The sequence below is a fragment of the Neolamprologus multifasciatus genome, chromosome 3 (assembly GCF_963576455.1).
Source record: "Neolamprologus multifasciatus chromosome 3, fNeoMul1.2, whole genome shotgun sequence".
Taxonomy (NCBI): Eukaryota; Metazoa; Chordata; class Actinopteri; order Cichliformes; family Cichlidae; genus Neolamprologus; species Neolamprologus multifasciatus.
In genome coordinates this window covers 10452802-10466073 of record NC_140441.1, presented here as the reverse complement: position 1 = coordinate 10466073, position 13272 = coordinate 10452802, and the positions used below count along the sequence as shown (strand labels likewise).

The following is a 13272-nucleotide window of genomic DNA, read 5'->3' as shown; positions in this document are numbered from 1 at the left end:
CTCTGTCACACGGCACAAAGGGCCCCAAATGTGCAGCTCACTGGAAACAGGAAGTAGTAGGAGAGGCTGCCGGCCCAGTCAGATCCCAATTTGTAGCTGGCCTCATTCTCTCTTCCACCAATGGTCAGCCTCCACCTGGAAGCTTACATAACACAGCCATCAGAGTACAAACAATGCTCCCGCATGGTGTGGCGAGTAACAGCACCACACGGCAACAATGACCTGGGTCATAACAGGAGGACTCTTTGAATTTGGACAGGCTTTGTCGCATCGCTATGATGTCATTGCCTCCAAATACAGCATTTGAAGCATCCTTCCTCTGAATTTGGACAAAGCCCGAATAGCAGACAGCTGGACTAGAGTAGAATCTCCACTCCCACATGGGTGTGGCCTACACCTCACACAAAAACACCAAAGCATGCAATTATTAAAATGAAAAATAACGCCAACTCGATGTTTAGTGGGAGATTCTCTTAGTCTTTCCACCATGCCTTCCCTCTCCACAACAGCAGTCAAAAATAAAAAGGCCACACTACAAATAGGACCATGAATGAGTCACTAGGAGGACAAATGTGAAGCCTACTGTCAAGATGACGCCGGTCTCTCTGATTCTTTTGCCTTGGTAAAGATCACGCAGAGATGTTTCCAAGTTTCACACAATCCTTTTATTACCCAATTTCCTTACAGATGCATCTGGAGATCAGACCACTGCATCCTAAGCAATCATATTCTAAAGGCTGAACTGTTCCCTGCTGAAAGCCAGGGATGCCGCCTTCAGGTCTGGTGATGCACAGACACTCAGGAGGGCTAGGAGAGAAATGACTGCAGGTGTCAAGAGAGCCAAAGCCACAAACGTACTGAAGATTTAGAGTCATCTTTCTTCCCAGGATCCACGCAGTATGTGGAGGGGTATCAAGTGCATCACTGACTACAAAACCAGGGATACACAATGCCCTAGGGATCCTTCTCTGCCTGAGGCTCTCAACCGGTTCAATGCCCAGCATCAGACTCTCCCACCACCAGATGAGGAAACCCTCAGTGTGACCATAGCTGAAGTGAAGAGGACCCTCAACAGGATTAACCCCTGTAAAGCTACCGGCCCAGATGACATCCCTGGGCGGGTTTTGAGGGACTGCACTGATCAGCTCTTTGAGGTCCTGACAGACATCTGTAACTCCTCCCTCATCCAGGCAGCTGTCCCCACCTGTATGAAGACTACCACCATTATCCCAGTCCCCAAGAGCTCTGCTGTGACAGGTCTAAATGACTATCGGCCAGTAGCTAGTACTGGGTACTGGCAAAACAATCAAAGCAATGCATCAAACGCAAGCATTTGCAGCACCGCAAAACGTTCATTCTCCGTCGGCTCTTTGTTACTTCGGAAACATGGCTGAACAATTTCTCTTCAACGACGTAATCCGATAATAACTGATCCTTTACCCGTCGGCTTCCCGTGGCTGTCATGCGACCGGGGTAGACCGAGTGGAGTGAGTGAGGTGGACCCAGGAGCAGACAAGGAGACAAAACTTCAAAGCCTAAAACGAACCTTTATTTGGCCAGTTTCAGGTGATGACATGGAAACTGAGAACTATAAACAACTTAGTGTAAGGAGCTTTCAAAGAAAAGCGTCTGAACTTCTTTAAGTTGCTTGAAGACATTTCACCTTCATCCGAGAAGCTTCTTCAGTTCTAAGGTCAAATGGTGGAGAGACCCAGATTTAGGCTCTGTGGCAGTGTCCCCCAAGAGGGACAAAAGACCTCCTAATGATCCTCTATCTAATCACATGAGCCAAGGTGTGAAAACTGGTGTAGGTCACAATCAGCCAGGGATTCGGGTGAGCTCACTGTGAAACCTGGCCCCACTCTATCATGTGATTTCCTGAGGTCAGATGTCCCAGGGTGTGAGTGGGCGTTAAGGCGTCTGGGAAGGGATCTCAAAACTGGATTATAGATGGCAGAGAGTTGGTGTCGTAAACCACCGCCTCTGTTCAAAGATGGTCGCTCACAGTGGACATAGATGCTTCTTTCACTCCTCTTTCAAACCATCTGTCCTCTCTGTCCAAAAGACAGGGAGGACAGATGAGGACAATATTTACTTGATAGCAAGAGAGACTGGAACATAAGAGGTGACAACAAGAAAGGATCTATATGTGGCAGCACGAGGTGCAAGTAAAATAAATACTCTTCACAGTTTAAAAGTCAACTAATTACATCCTTCACATTAACATTGCGGGGGGGGGGGGGTATTTATTTTTTTCAGTAAATATCTATTTTAAATTATGTCAAGGCTTAAAGTTTTGTTCACTGACACATGGATGGTTGCAAGGATGGAAAAAAATTTTTTTTCTTTATTCTGTCTTCACTGACAATAAAGCCCAGCATGTACTCTACAAAGTCAAAGTTTGGATACACCTTCTCATTGATTGTTTTTTCTTTATTTTCATGTCCATTTACATTGTAGATTGCGTTATTCAGATCTATGTTGTACACGTTGAAAGGGACGGTCTGACTAGACCTCATGAAACACAACGTCAGCACCCGCCCTTCCACGGTTCAGTCTCACCCCCCAACGGTTTCGACAGGAAGAAGCGTCACTGTTTGTAGGTTGTACCGTGCGGTCTTAGCTTTTAAGGTGCGCTGAAGACAGAGACACTCACACTGTAGGCGAAACGAAAAAGTGTTCAGGTTGTTCGGCTGAAGCTGTTTCAACAGCAGCCTGTGTATATATATTTCGCTCCTGATCTCGTGTGAAATCAACAAAACTCAACTCAGACCGCAAATGGCTGCTTTAATATTGTTGTCACTTTGTTGGATTTGGCTGTCTGTCTCGGTTCTATGTTCAGCTGCCTCTCATGAGCTCGGTGTGTATTCGCAATATGATCACAGCATCCGGAATCCTGAGAGTTGCAAAACCTGTTATTGTTTAGCTTTGACTTCTTTTCTTTGACTTCATGCTGTTTTCTTCTAGTTTTACATTTGTGATTTTTAAAAATTAAAAATTATTTTTTTTTATTGATGTATGTATAAAGTGTAGCGTTCCGAATATTTTATGAATAGATTACTTGCATTACAAACTCTTCTGCAGTTATTGATTACATGAAGAGCAGACAGAATGAAAAAGCAAAAGCAGACGTTCTTGTTTTCCCATTAGGAAAGGGATTTGTGTTATTGTTTGGAGACTGTAGTATAAGGATTATATTGTTAACTCATAATTATGACACAATATATTTCAGATCATTTCAAAATGTCTGGTAGAGGTATTCAGCAAGCACACATCACAGTTCTTTCTTTCCTGTGATTGGCTGCTGTAGAAGTGAACAGTTATACTCTGACCCCTTTAAACTCTCTGCTCTGTATTGTTTCCTCTTTCAGACCAGAAAACCATCTAAGTTGAGTCTGGAAAGAGCATTTATTTGTACAAACTGTGGAAAAACTACAGTTACAGTTTTTATGACAGTATCTGTTAACTTGATATTTCACTTTTAAATAACCTGAGTACAAGTAAATTTACAAGGACATTTGTGCAGTGAGATTACCTGATAATCAGAATATAAATTGTGAATAATCAGCCTGTCAGAATGCTGCGTTATCAAAGCTGAAGCTAAAAGTGCAGCAACGTGACTGAGTTTCTGCCTCTGCTTGGAGCTCATCTCAGTGTCAGTGCTGAAAAAGTGAACAGTTCTACTTTGACCTTTAACCTCTCTGCTCTGTGTGGTTTCATCTTTCAGACCAGAAAATCATCACAGCTGAATTTGGACAGGGCATCACTCTGACATGTCGAGCTCCAAACAACAACAACATCATAGTTGTAGAGTGGAGCAGAACTGACCTGGAGTCAGAATATGTCTCTTTGTACCGCGGCAGGACATTTGTTCCAGATTACCAGCATCCATCTTTTAAGAACCGGGTGGATCTGCAGGACAGACAGATGAAGGATGGAGACGTGTCTCTGATTCTGAAGAATGTGACAACTGCTGATAGTGGAACATACGAGTGTCGTGTCTTCAGTAAAGGAGCAAATCGCAGGAAGAGAGCTAACCTGAACACTGAACCCATTAACTCCATCAGGTTAAATGTTGTTCCTCCAGGTGAGTGAGTAGAGTTGAGTGTGTGTGTGATCAGAGGTGAAGCTGCTTCCTGGTTGTTGATGTTTGTTTGTAAAGATGTTGTTGATGAGACTTTGTAGAAAGCAGCTGGTCTGAGTGATGTGATCAGAGTGCAGTAGATAATGTCTGACAGCAGTTTGAAGAGGAAATGGATTCTGTTCTGTTCTTCACTCATCACCTACCTGACAGCTGACACCTCACACCTGTTTCTCACCTGCAGGTCAGTCAGGAGGACACACAGAGGATGGAATCAGTAGAGGACATTTTGGGCTGGTAGCTTGTGGTTTGTTACTTCTTCTTGTCCTCATTGTTGCTCTCATGATCACTCATAAACTGCCAAAGAAGAATTTATCCAACCATCCTTCTTCTGATGACCCAGCTCACATCTGTTCTGAAACCAGAGTGTCACTAAGATAATGAAAACCTCATCCTTACACAACCTCAAGTCATACATGGACCATTACTCAAGTAAAGTTGTAAACACGACCAAATCAAACTGAACCTTAAATCCTGTTATTCTCTGTTCACAGAGCACTTGATGGCATTTAGTTTCAGGGGTGAATGTGCCACTCTATTTTTACATATGACAGTGGTGTTTATTAAAATGAGCTAGCTAACACTTTGAGCATAGTTACAGTTAATTTCAGAGTTTATATTCGGTCGGACTGGAGTTGTTGGTTACTTTTCTGAACAAGTGATAATGATGAAAGCTGTTTACTCATTGTTTGATCCTTTTGTTGTGTACCTGGTTTCCTATCCTGCTGAACCAGAGCAGTACATGGAGCACACCCTCCTGAAACACCTAGACACCGATTCATTACTCTTGTAATTACAGTGTACAATGAAGCTTTTATTACAGGATGGAGGACTTTGAAAATAGAGTGTTTACTCTGTAACAACATGTAGTGTGGAAGCTTTCCTGCTTAATGTTAACAGATAATAGGATGGACGTCTCACTCTGTCACACAATCCGCTGTTGTAAGACGTATTCGTCCTCAGTCTTTATTAGTACTGACTCATAAGAAAGAAAACTGAGAGTGTAATTTTACCCGGCAGTTTGAGTCTCTCCCCTGTGATCATTTTCTGTGAACCACGTGCTGGTGATCTTTCCAGGAAACTGTCAGAAATCTTTTAGTATCTACTTTTTTTTGTTTTTAACAGGAATATTTTATTTTTAGTGTAGTGAAGTTTCTGCTTGTTGTGTAGATGAGAGAAGAGAAAGAAAGAAAAAAGCAAGGTCCCCATTTAAATATCTTTAACCTTATGAGGTATCAGCTGTCATTAACGATGAGAATTATTCTGGATCCAGCATCCCAGAAGAGGGACAATCTTTAGGGAAAACTTGCTGTTTCTGGAGAAAAGTAAGAATTTTGAAAATGAAAATCTGTTTGAACTATTTTAGATCATTAAAAAATTACACTTCTACCCAAAGATTGTGCATCAATTCCTAAATACAAAACATACCAACAAACCAAAAATAAATTATGAAAATAATCACTTCATTGTTCTGTTCGTGTTATGTTTTTGTTTTGTTTTTTTAAGGATTGATGCATTAAATGGTGCTGGGAGCGGTCATGTTTGTGCAGCTCTCATCTTACTGGAAACTGCTGATCCCTTAACAAACAAACGAACCACCTGAGCTGATCTCCAGGCAACACCAGGTGGTGACAGAGACTGCAGCACTGAAGCCTTAAACATAATGTGTGTCATATTTGTTTATGCAATTTTTTTTAGATGTCATTTTAAACATGTTGGGCCGAAGTTACACTCTGACCAGCCTGAATGTACATTTAGTAGATGACAATGGCTGCACAGAGTCTGCTGATTTTTGGTTTTTCCTGACATCAGCAAACATTTTCATTTTTTCATTTCATTGAAGAAGTTCCCCTCAAAACAGTTTCCATGTGATCAGAATTCACAGGAAGAATAACTGTGTTGTGTCCATCACACAGTCCTTACTTCTCTGTATAGGCGGTAATGATCTATATTTTACAATAACACTCGTTAAGAGACTCCAGTGTAATTAGCCTGGGTGGGTGCCGTGCCTGTGAGCCCTCACACTGTGAACTAGCAGCTTAATTACAGAGAGGCTGCATCGAGTGGCAGAAAAGGAGTCAAAGGGAAGCTGGAGGGAGCCCGAGACTGACCCCCAGAGAGCGCAGCAGACGGATCGGCTAAACAAGAGGAGCCATGGGAGTAGCAGGTGATAGAGCATTGTAGCTATGTTGTTTATCAAATGCACAACCCCTGCCATCTGTTTTCATGGCAGACAGAGGAGATAAAGAAGAAGTACATCCTGGTTGTGACAGGCCATTTGTTGGGATCAGGATGTGGACTGCAGAGACATTCAAAGTAGACTTTGACAGGTAAAGTGGAGGATGGGGAGGTGGGAGCATTAGCATGAATTTGATAGGCAAATGGCACCAAAGTAACTTGGGTAGTGCTGGCTTCAGTAAGCACAGTGGAGCTGCAGCTGAAGCTCAGCCTTGTGTGGAGTTGCATCAGTGCAATCAACTTTATTGGAATTCCACGTGAAAGACCAAAACAAAGTGGTGTACACATGAGAAGTGGAATGAAAATCATACATGATTCCAAACATTTTTTACAACATCAGCTGATTGTTATTTACTAACTAATCTTTAAATGACTGTTCAGTACAGACATGAAGCCCAACAATCATGTTTTACAGTCCTGTGGTCTCAGCCTCAGATACTCAACTAATCAAAGTGATGTCATAAAAAAATGAATGACCAACAAAACATTTTTCTCCTTCATTTCTGTCACACAAAGCTGTATGAAACGTTTCTCGCGGTAAGTATCATGGTTGCTATGCAACCTGAGCAGCGCGACGAAGGCTTGACCGTCCCATTTCACAAGCCTCTCACTTCCGCACTTCTCGTACTTCCTAGTACGTGCCGTACCTAGTACAAAAACTGACAATGCCCCTGACACTGACTTCACAGCTCATATGAACATCATCAAGATTCAGAGAACAGAAAAATCATCAATAACAGAAAGAAAAAATTTATTTTTTAGGTTTAACTGTCAAAGAGACATTACACAATGAATTAGACAATATCTGTGTGTGTGTGTGTGTGTGTGTGTGTGTGTGTGTGTGCGTGTGTGAGTGTGCGTGTGTGTGTGTGTGTGTGTGTGTGAGTGTTCAAAGAGAAAGTTTTGTTTCCTAGTAAGCACATCATTAGTCACTGGGTGTGGTGTGGAAAACCTGTGGGATGTTACAGACGAGACATTACTTCTCTTCACACCAGCTGACGGTGCGTTTACCCTCCGGACAGTAGAGACCATTAATTTAGGTTTTTGATTTACATCCAATCATGCAGGGAGCAAGAAACAGCCGTGAACTAAATGAAGATTATTTAATAGCTAAGCATGCAAAGCTGAGTCATTTAAAAGAGGTAGCTAGAAATACTCGGTTATACTCCTACCTCTCCAAAGAAAACATCCCTGCTTACCCTCGACCCGAGTTTCACGTGTCTAAACTGAAACATGACACACAGCGACAGGCGCTATGTCAGATCAAGAAGGACGAAGGCTTCAAGGATCCTTGTGGAGGCTCCTCGGATCCTCTCAAGCTGTCCCTGGTGTGGTGGAGTCTGGCTGTGGGAACTGAGGAGATCAAGGAGGCCGAGGCGAGGCTCCTGAAGAAGACCTACCCAGACAGGACGGAGGAGCAGGCTGCAAAGCAGCAGAGCTTCCTGTGGAGGTTCGCCACCTCTCCAGCCTTCAGTGAGAAGTCCATCTTTGGATCATACCGCTTCACCTTCACGGTGGAGGAGGTGCTGGAAGCCTACAGCAAGCAGGTACTGACTGCTCACTTTTTGACTAATGTGTGCAGAGGGCGGGACGGTTTCTTACATTAGTGTGAAGCTTGCTGACTGATTCTCTATGTCAGGAAATATAATTCCATAAATTCATTTATCCATCATCTCAGACTGAAAGTAACATCAAGCTGAGACAGTAAATAGCCTTGTTCACATGCACACACACACACACACACACACACACACACTGGCAGGTCCTGTTTGTGGTCACGGTGTAACAGGTGTGTCTCTTTTATTGTTGCCAGTTTTGCTCTGGAGCTCTGCCCATGATGAGGGTGTTGAAAACCTCCCTGTACAAGATGGAAGTGGTACATGTTGTCCTGGTCCACAGCCCGGCCAATGAGGAGCTCTTCTCAAAGTATCCTTTGCTCCCTCATGATGCCGCAGACGGCATGATCCCTCATGATAACCCGGATGCCGTCTGTGCTTATGGAGACAAATACTTTATCTGGCGGCCAGAGGCCATGTGTAAGGCACACTGGTAAGAATCACACAGGAAAACATGTTAACTAGAGATGGACCGATCCGATATGTAATATCGGTATCGGTCCGATACTGACATAAATTACTGGATCGGATATCGGAGAGAAATAAAAAAAGTAATCGATCCATTAAATATCAAAAAAGCACCTCACAAAACTTGTGACACGGCGTAACTCAGCTCATAACCGTAGCACTTCGGAGCAGTGTGGTCACGTGATAGAGCGGCTGTGTGTATTTGGAGCGCCGCTACCAAACCAGCATTTCATTTCCGAGGAAGTTTTCCCAGAGAGAAGTAAAGCAAGTGTGTAAGTTCATCTCTGAATGTTTGTAAAGCATTCCCACGTTAAGCTTAACAACCGATATATGGAGCGACTGCCTCTCTCTCTCTCTCTCTCTCTCCTGCTGCTACTTCAATCGTGAAACTGCTTAATGATCAGCTGATCGGCTTTTCTGTCACGAGTCCGTCTCTCTTGTTTGTTTTTGGCCCACTTTACACCAGAAAGAGGAAACCAGCGGCTGAACAACAGCAGCACTATTAAGCTTGATAAGCTGTTGTTAGAATTTATTTAATATTACTTTCTAGACCAGGATCTTTTTCTATGCAGCTGACGGCTGGTAACTGTGCAGGGGCGGATCTAGCAAAGTTTAGCCAGGGGGGCCGATAGGGCAGGGAAGGGGGGCACAAAGACATACTTTTCTTTCTTATTCTCATTTAAAATATCTAGCTTTTAATAAATAATTATCTGAATCTTACACCCAAAGTTTTAATCTGATGTAAAATGTATAGAAGTCCATTACTGTATATAGTAACTATTAAGTCTAATATACCCTAGTAAGCTATACTACTTTTTCCTTTGGGAAGATACCATCTGTGCAGTCTGCAATTCTGTTGAAGAAAGATGTTGAATCTATTTAATTATTCTTGAAAAATAATTTATTTCTGTGCATTTTTTTCACACTAAATCAAGTTGATTACGTCGATTAAGCATCATGAGGTGGGGGGTGGTTCCCTATTTTTTTTTTTTTGCTGGGAGTTTTAGAACCCTATTAGTTGGGTTGCTTAAATACCAGAATAGGGAGGATGGAGCAGGTTTAACTTTATTAGATTGATCAGTTTTGCTGAACTATGAAATATTTTGGGCGCAGTGTAGTTTTTTACATACAGGTATAACAGAATAGCTTTAGTTTTGTTGTTTATTTAAACTTGAGTATAAAACTATAAAACTCAACTTATACAAAATGCAGCAAGATATTAAAAAAACAGTTTTATTGATTAAAAAACACACTATATCGGATTCATATCTGTATCGGCAGATATCCAAATTTATGATATTGGTATCGGACATAAAAAAGTGGTATCGTGCCATCTCTAATGTTAACCAAAGGTCACTGGAGGGCTGTTGGTTGAAATTTATTGAAAAAGCAACTAAATCAGTTTCACTCTCTCCAATGATTGGCTCCTTTGCTCCACTCTGGCTGTGAGCATCAGTGTGATGGACCTGTCACACTGCAGCAGGCTGAAGTCCTCTGTCAGCCGATTGGTTAAAATGCTGTGTGTGTCTCTGACCTTCCTGCCAGGTATGAGTTGATCCCAAATCCCAAAGAAAACCAGATGACCTATATGGACCGGCAGTCTGAAGAGTTTTATGTTTGGGATAATGTCGCCATCGCCCTGCACGTGGAGCAGGGAAAGGTACTGTCACCGCCTCCTCACTCTGTACAGCAGGTTTCTTTGTGTGATAAAGCTTAGTGTGTATTTGCGAGTGTTTCATTCATAACAAAGTTTTGTAGTTTCTCCTCGTAAACGTCGCTCATCTTCTCTGCTCCCTGTCAGGTGCTGAAGTTTGACTGTGACCTTCTGAGAGAGAACCTCACGTTCTGTGGAAAATCCGATGGGAATGTCCCATCTGGAATCCACTTTGATGAGTTACCAGATGCTGAAGCCTTGGTGAAACGTTTGTGGCCTGACTCAGGCTTCCAGCTGAAGGAGGAGCTTTCACTCGAGCAGCAGTTCAACGGTAATAAATCAATACATCTCTTATTTGTGAGCCTGTGCTGGCACGTCTGACCTCCTCTCTGATTCTCTTCAACAGAAGAACCAAAGACGGAACCAATGGAGCATGAGGACTCCCAGCAGTGAGACGACTGCTGTGGTTTACTTTTATGAAAACCAAACACTTCGTATTCGCGTGCTCTCAGCCTGCAGCTCTGAATCTGATGTCTCCCCATGCTGTTAGCGAGGGGGGCGGGGTTTAAATGCACGCTGTCTGTGTTCACGTGGAAGATGGAGAATAAAGTTGTTTTGAATCTGAATGAATCTGTGTGTCTGTGTGTAACACCAGCTGCATCCACTGACCGTGTAATCGTGGAGTTATAGTGGTACACATGGTTGTAGAGTCAGGAGCACAGCGTTTGACTTTCCCCTGAAACCCATTTTCCCATTTTGATTGTTGATTTATTGAGAAAAGTTACTGAAAATGTTTGGAGGAGTTTTTTAATTCGAAACTAAAATTTTCCAATTTTCAGTTTGTGAAGAAAATGAGCTGAAAAGAAGCAAACAGAAACATTTGGCTCATATAAAGAAGCCTCTGTGTGACCATGACTAGTGATGGTAAATTCGATTCTTTTTCTTGAAACGAGTTTTAATGAGTCACTAACCAAAGTGAATCAGGTTTTTTGAGTCATTTGAGTCACTGAGTCAGTTGCCCAGAAAGTGCAAAAAATGTACACTTTCACTTAAATTTAATTTGTTTCCCCTTTCATGTATATCCTACTGCTAAGATGATTAAAAAAGAAAAACAACTGTTTTTATAGAGCAAAAAATTTAAGATTTCTAAAGGGAAAATTTATTCTATTCATTTTTATTTTATTTTATTAGTATTTTCCTCAAATGTGTCAAATATATATTTTCTCATCTAAATGTCCACTGAGCTGTGAGCCAGGGGCCGGTAATGTGCCTTAACATTGGTTGCCAACCAAGAAGAAGAAGAAACTGTGAGCCAAGAGGGAGTGAGTGAGTGATTTGCAGGCGCAGACAACTAGATCTACTCTCTTCCCAGTGCGCGCTCCCGTCGCAGGAGAAACAAATTCTGTTGGGAAAACCGACTTTGGCACGAAGCCTGTCAGGAAATCCAAAGTCTAAGTTTGCCTGTTACATTCGGACTGCACCACTGACTGGATACATTAATTTGAAACGCCTGCAGTGGGAGTTCAACAACAACGGCCTGGCTTCTGTAGCATCTGCGTCACATCACTGTACTCTGCTGTCCTGCTGCGTCATCGTCATGGTTTCAGCATCTGCAGGTGAGCTCTGAAAGCGTTGCTGTATGTACAGTAGCGGCATATAATCAGGAAGAAACAGACTCTTTTAATTGGTTGTTTCACTGCGCTCCACCCAGCGCCCAGAACGGGTGTAATGAGGTCTGTTACACGGTGATTGCAAAGAAAAGCGTCTGGACTTCTTTAAGTTACTTGAAGACGTTTCACCTCTCATCCGAGAAGCTTCTTCAGTTCTAAGGTCAAATGGTGGAGAGTCCCAGATATAAACCTAGTGGGAGTGTCCCCCCACAGAGGGACAAAAGGACCCCCTGATGATCCTCTAATTGCCTGAGCCAAGGTGTGAAACTGAGTGTGGGTCCCAATCAGCCAGAGTTTCGGGTGAGTTCATTGTGAAACCTTATCTTGCGAATTCCTGAGGTCAGATGGCCCAGGATGTGAGTGGGCGTTAAGGTGTCTGGGAAGGGATCTCAAAACTGGATTATAGATGGCAGAGAGTTGGTTTCGTAAACCACCGCCTCTGTTCAAAGATGGTCGCTCACAGTGGACATAGATGCTTCTTTCACTCCTCTTTCAAACCATCTGTCCTCTCTGTCCAACACGCTCAGACAAAAACTGGTTCACCCGAAAGACAAAACGCCAAAACACAGACTTAACAATGTGGTGTATGCTGTACAGTGCAGCGAGGAATGCCCAGACCTCTACATCGGAGAGACTAAACAGCCACTTCACAAGCGCATGGCACAACACAGAAGAGCCACCTCCACAGGACAAGACTCAGCTGTCCATCTGCATCTAAAGGTCAAAGGTCACTCTTTCGAGGATGCCAATGTTCACATTTTGGACAGAGAGGACAGCTTTGCAGCAGGTTTTACTCTGTTAAATACACAGAAAAGAGTGCACAAATTATGAGGTTGCAACAGCTGAGCTCAATACAAATGAAACAGCTGAACCTTTAAGGCCCTCTGGAGGTCAAATATAGACATTATGAGCTTTTTATTATGACATTTACTTATGGATTTAAAACATTTATTCTGTTCTTTAAGGATATTTATTAAACCTAAAGTGTTGAGTGACAAGAGAAATATGTGAATGGGGTGAAGAATAAAGAGAAACACACAATCATCAATCAGTCTTGACACACAAAAAACGCACGCCCAGTAAACACGTTCAATTCAATTTTCAATTCAAGGCGCTTAAGCAGTGAGTCAGGCGCAGTGAAAACAGAATAGGCTCATTTTTCACAGTAATCAGTGAACATTGACGACTTTTCTAATTCAAGGTCAGAAGCATTAAATAAATTTAACTTCTTTGCACACACACGCACAGTGGACAGAGTGGAAAGATAATCAGAGATCACAGAAACAGACCTCAGCTGTTATAAATCAATTATGATCTTGTGATCGTGCGTATTTAAAGACACAGAAGCAACCTGATCTCAAACTGAGATGTTTACTCTCTGACTCTGAGGTCTGCACTCAGATAAACACAAATAGGAAAGGATCGTGTCTGTATGTGACATGAAGCACACAGAATTTTCTGTGCGCAGATTGTTTTAACCATAAT

General features: G+C 42.5%; 3 protein-coding genes across 6 annotated transcripts in view; 2 read left to right on the top strand and 1 right to left on the bottom strand.

Annotated features, from left to right (window-relative positions):
* LOC146521532 (uncharacterized) overlaps window positions 1-13272 on the bottom strand; it is a 144603-nt gene that overhangs the window by 60143 nt on the left and 71188 nt on the right. The window lies entirely within an intron of this gene.
* LOC146521521 (coxsackievirus and adenovirus receptor-like) overlaps window positions 2693-13272 on the top strand; it is a 209033-nt gene continuing 198453 nt past the window's right edge. Inside the window, exons 1-2 of one of the 3 annotated variants that reach the window (XM_085155281.1) lie at window positions 2693-2860; window positions 3728-4087. In XM_085155281.1, coding sequence (XP_085011407.1) covers window positions 2779-2860; window positions 3728-4087 — 442 coding nt within the window. In that variant the 5' untranslated portion in view covers window positions 2693-2778. Of the gene's footprint in view, window positions 2861-2946; window positions 4088-4325; window positions 4359-13272 lie in introns of those variants that run through there. The other 2 variants (XM_085155282.1, XR_014873358.1) reach the window with 2 other exon arrangements.
* On the top strand, window positions 7329-10743 carry LOC146521536 (uncharacterized). Of its 2 annotated transcripts, none has more exons than XM_085155086.1 (5): window positions 7329-7926; window positions 8193-8428; window positions 10009-10123; window positions 10265-10448; window positions 10527-10743. In XM_085155086.1, exons 1-5 carry the CDS (start codon window positions 7441-7443, stop codon window positions 10568-10570), a joined length of 1065 nt encoding a protein of 354 aa, XP_085011212.1. In that variant the 5' UTR covers window positions 7329-7440; the 3' UTR covers window positions 10571-10743. The 2 variants fall into 2 exon arrangements, with proteins under 2 accessions (XP_085011212.1, XP_085011211.1); XM_085155085.1 differs by having other exon boundaries at window positions 10524-10743.

What these genes read in the sequence shown, in the direction of transcription:
- LOC146521536 (XM_085155085.1), top strand. Translation starts at nt 7,441, where the DNA reads ATGCAGGGAGCAAGAAACAGCCGTGAACTAAATGAAGATTATTTAATA. An exon ending in TGCACGTGGAGCAGGGAAAG is followed by an intron (nt 10,124 to 10,264) that starts GTACTGTCACCG and finishes GCTCCCTGTCAG; the next exon opens with GTGCTGAAGTTTGACTGTGA. An exon ending in ACTCGAGCAGCAGTTCAACG is followed by an intron (nt 10,449 to 10,523) that starts GTAATAAATCAA and finishes TCTCTTCAACAG; the next exon opens with AAGAACCAAAGACGGAACCA.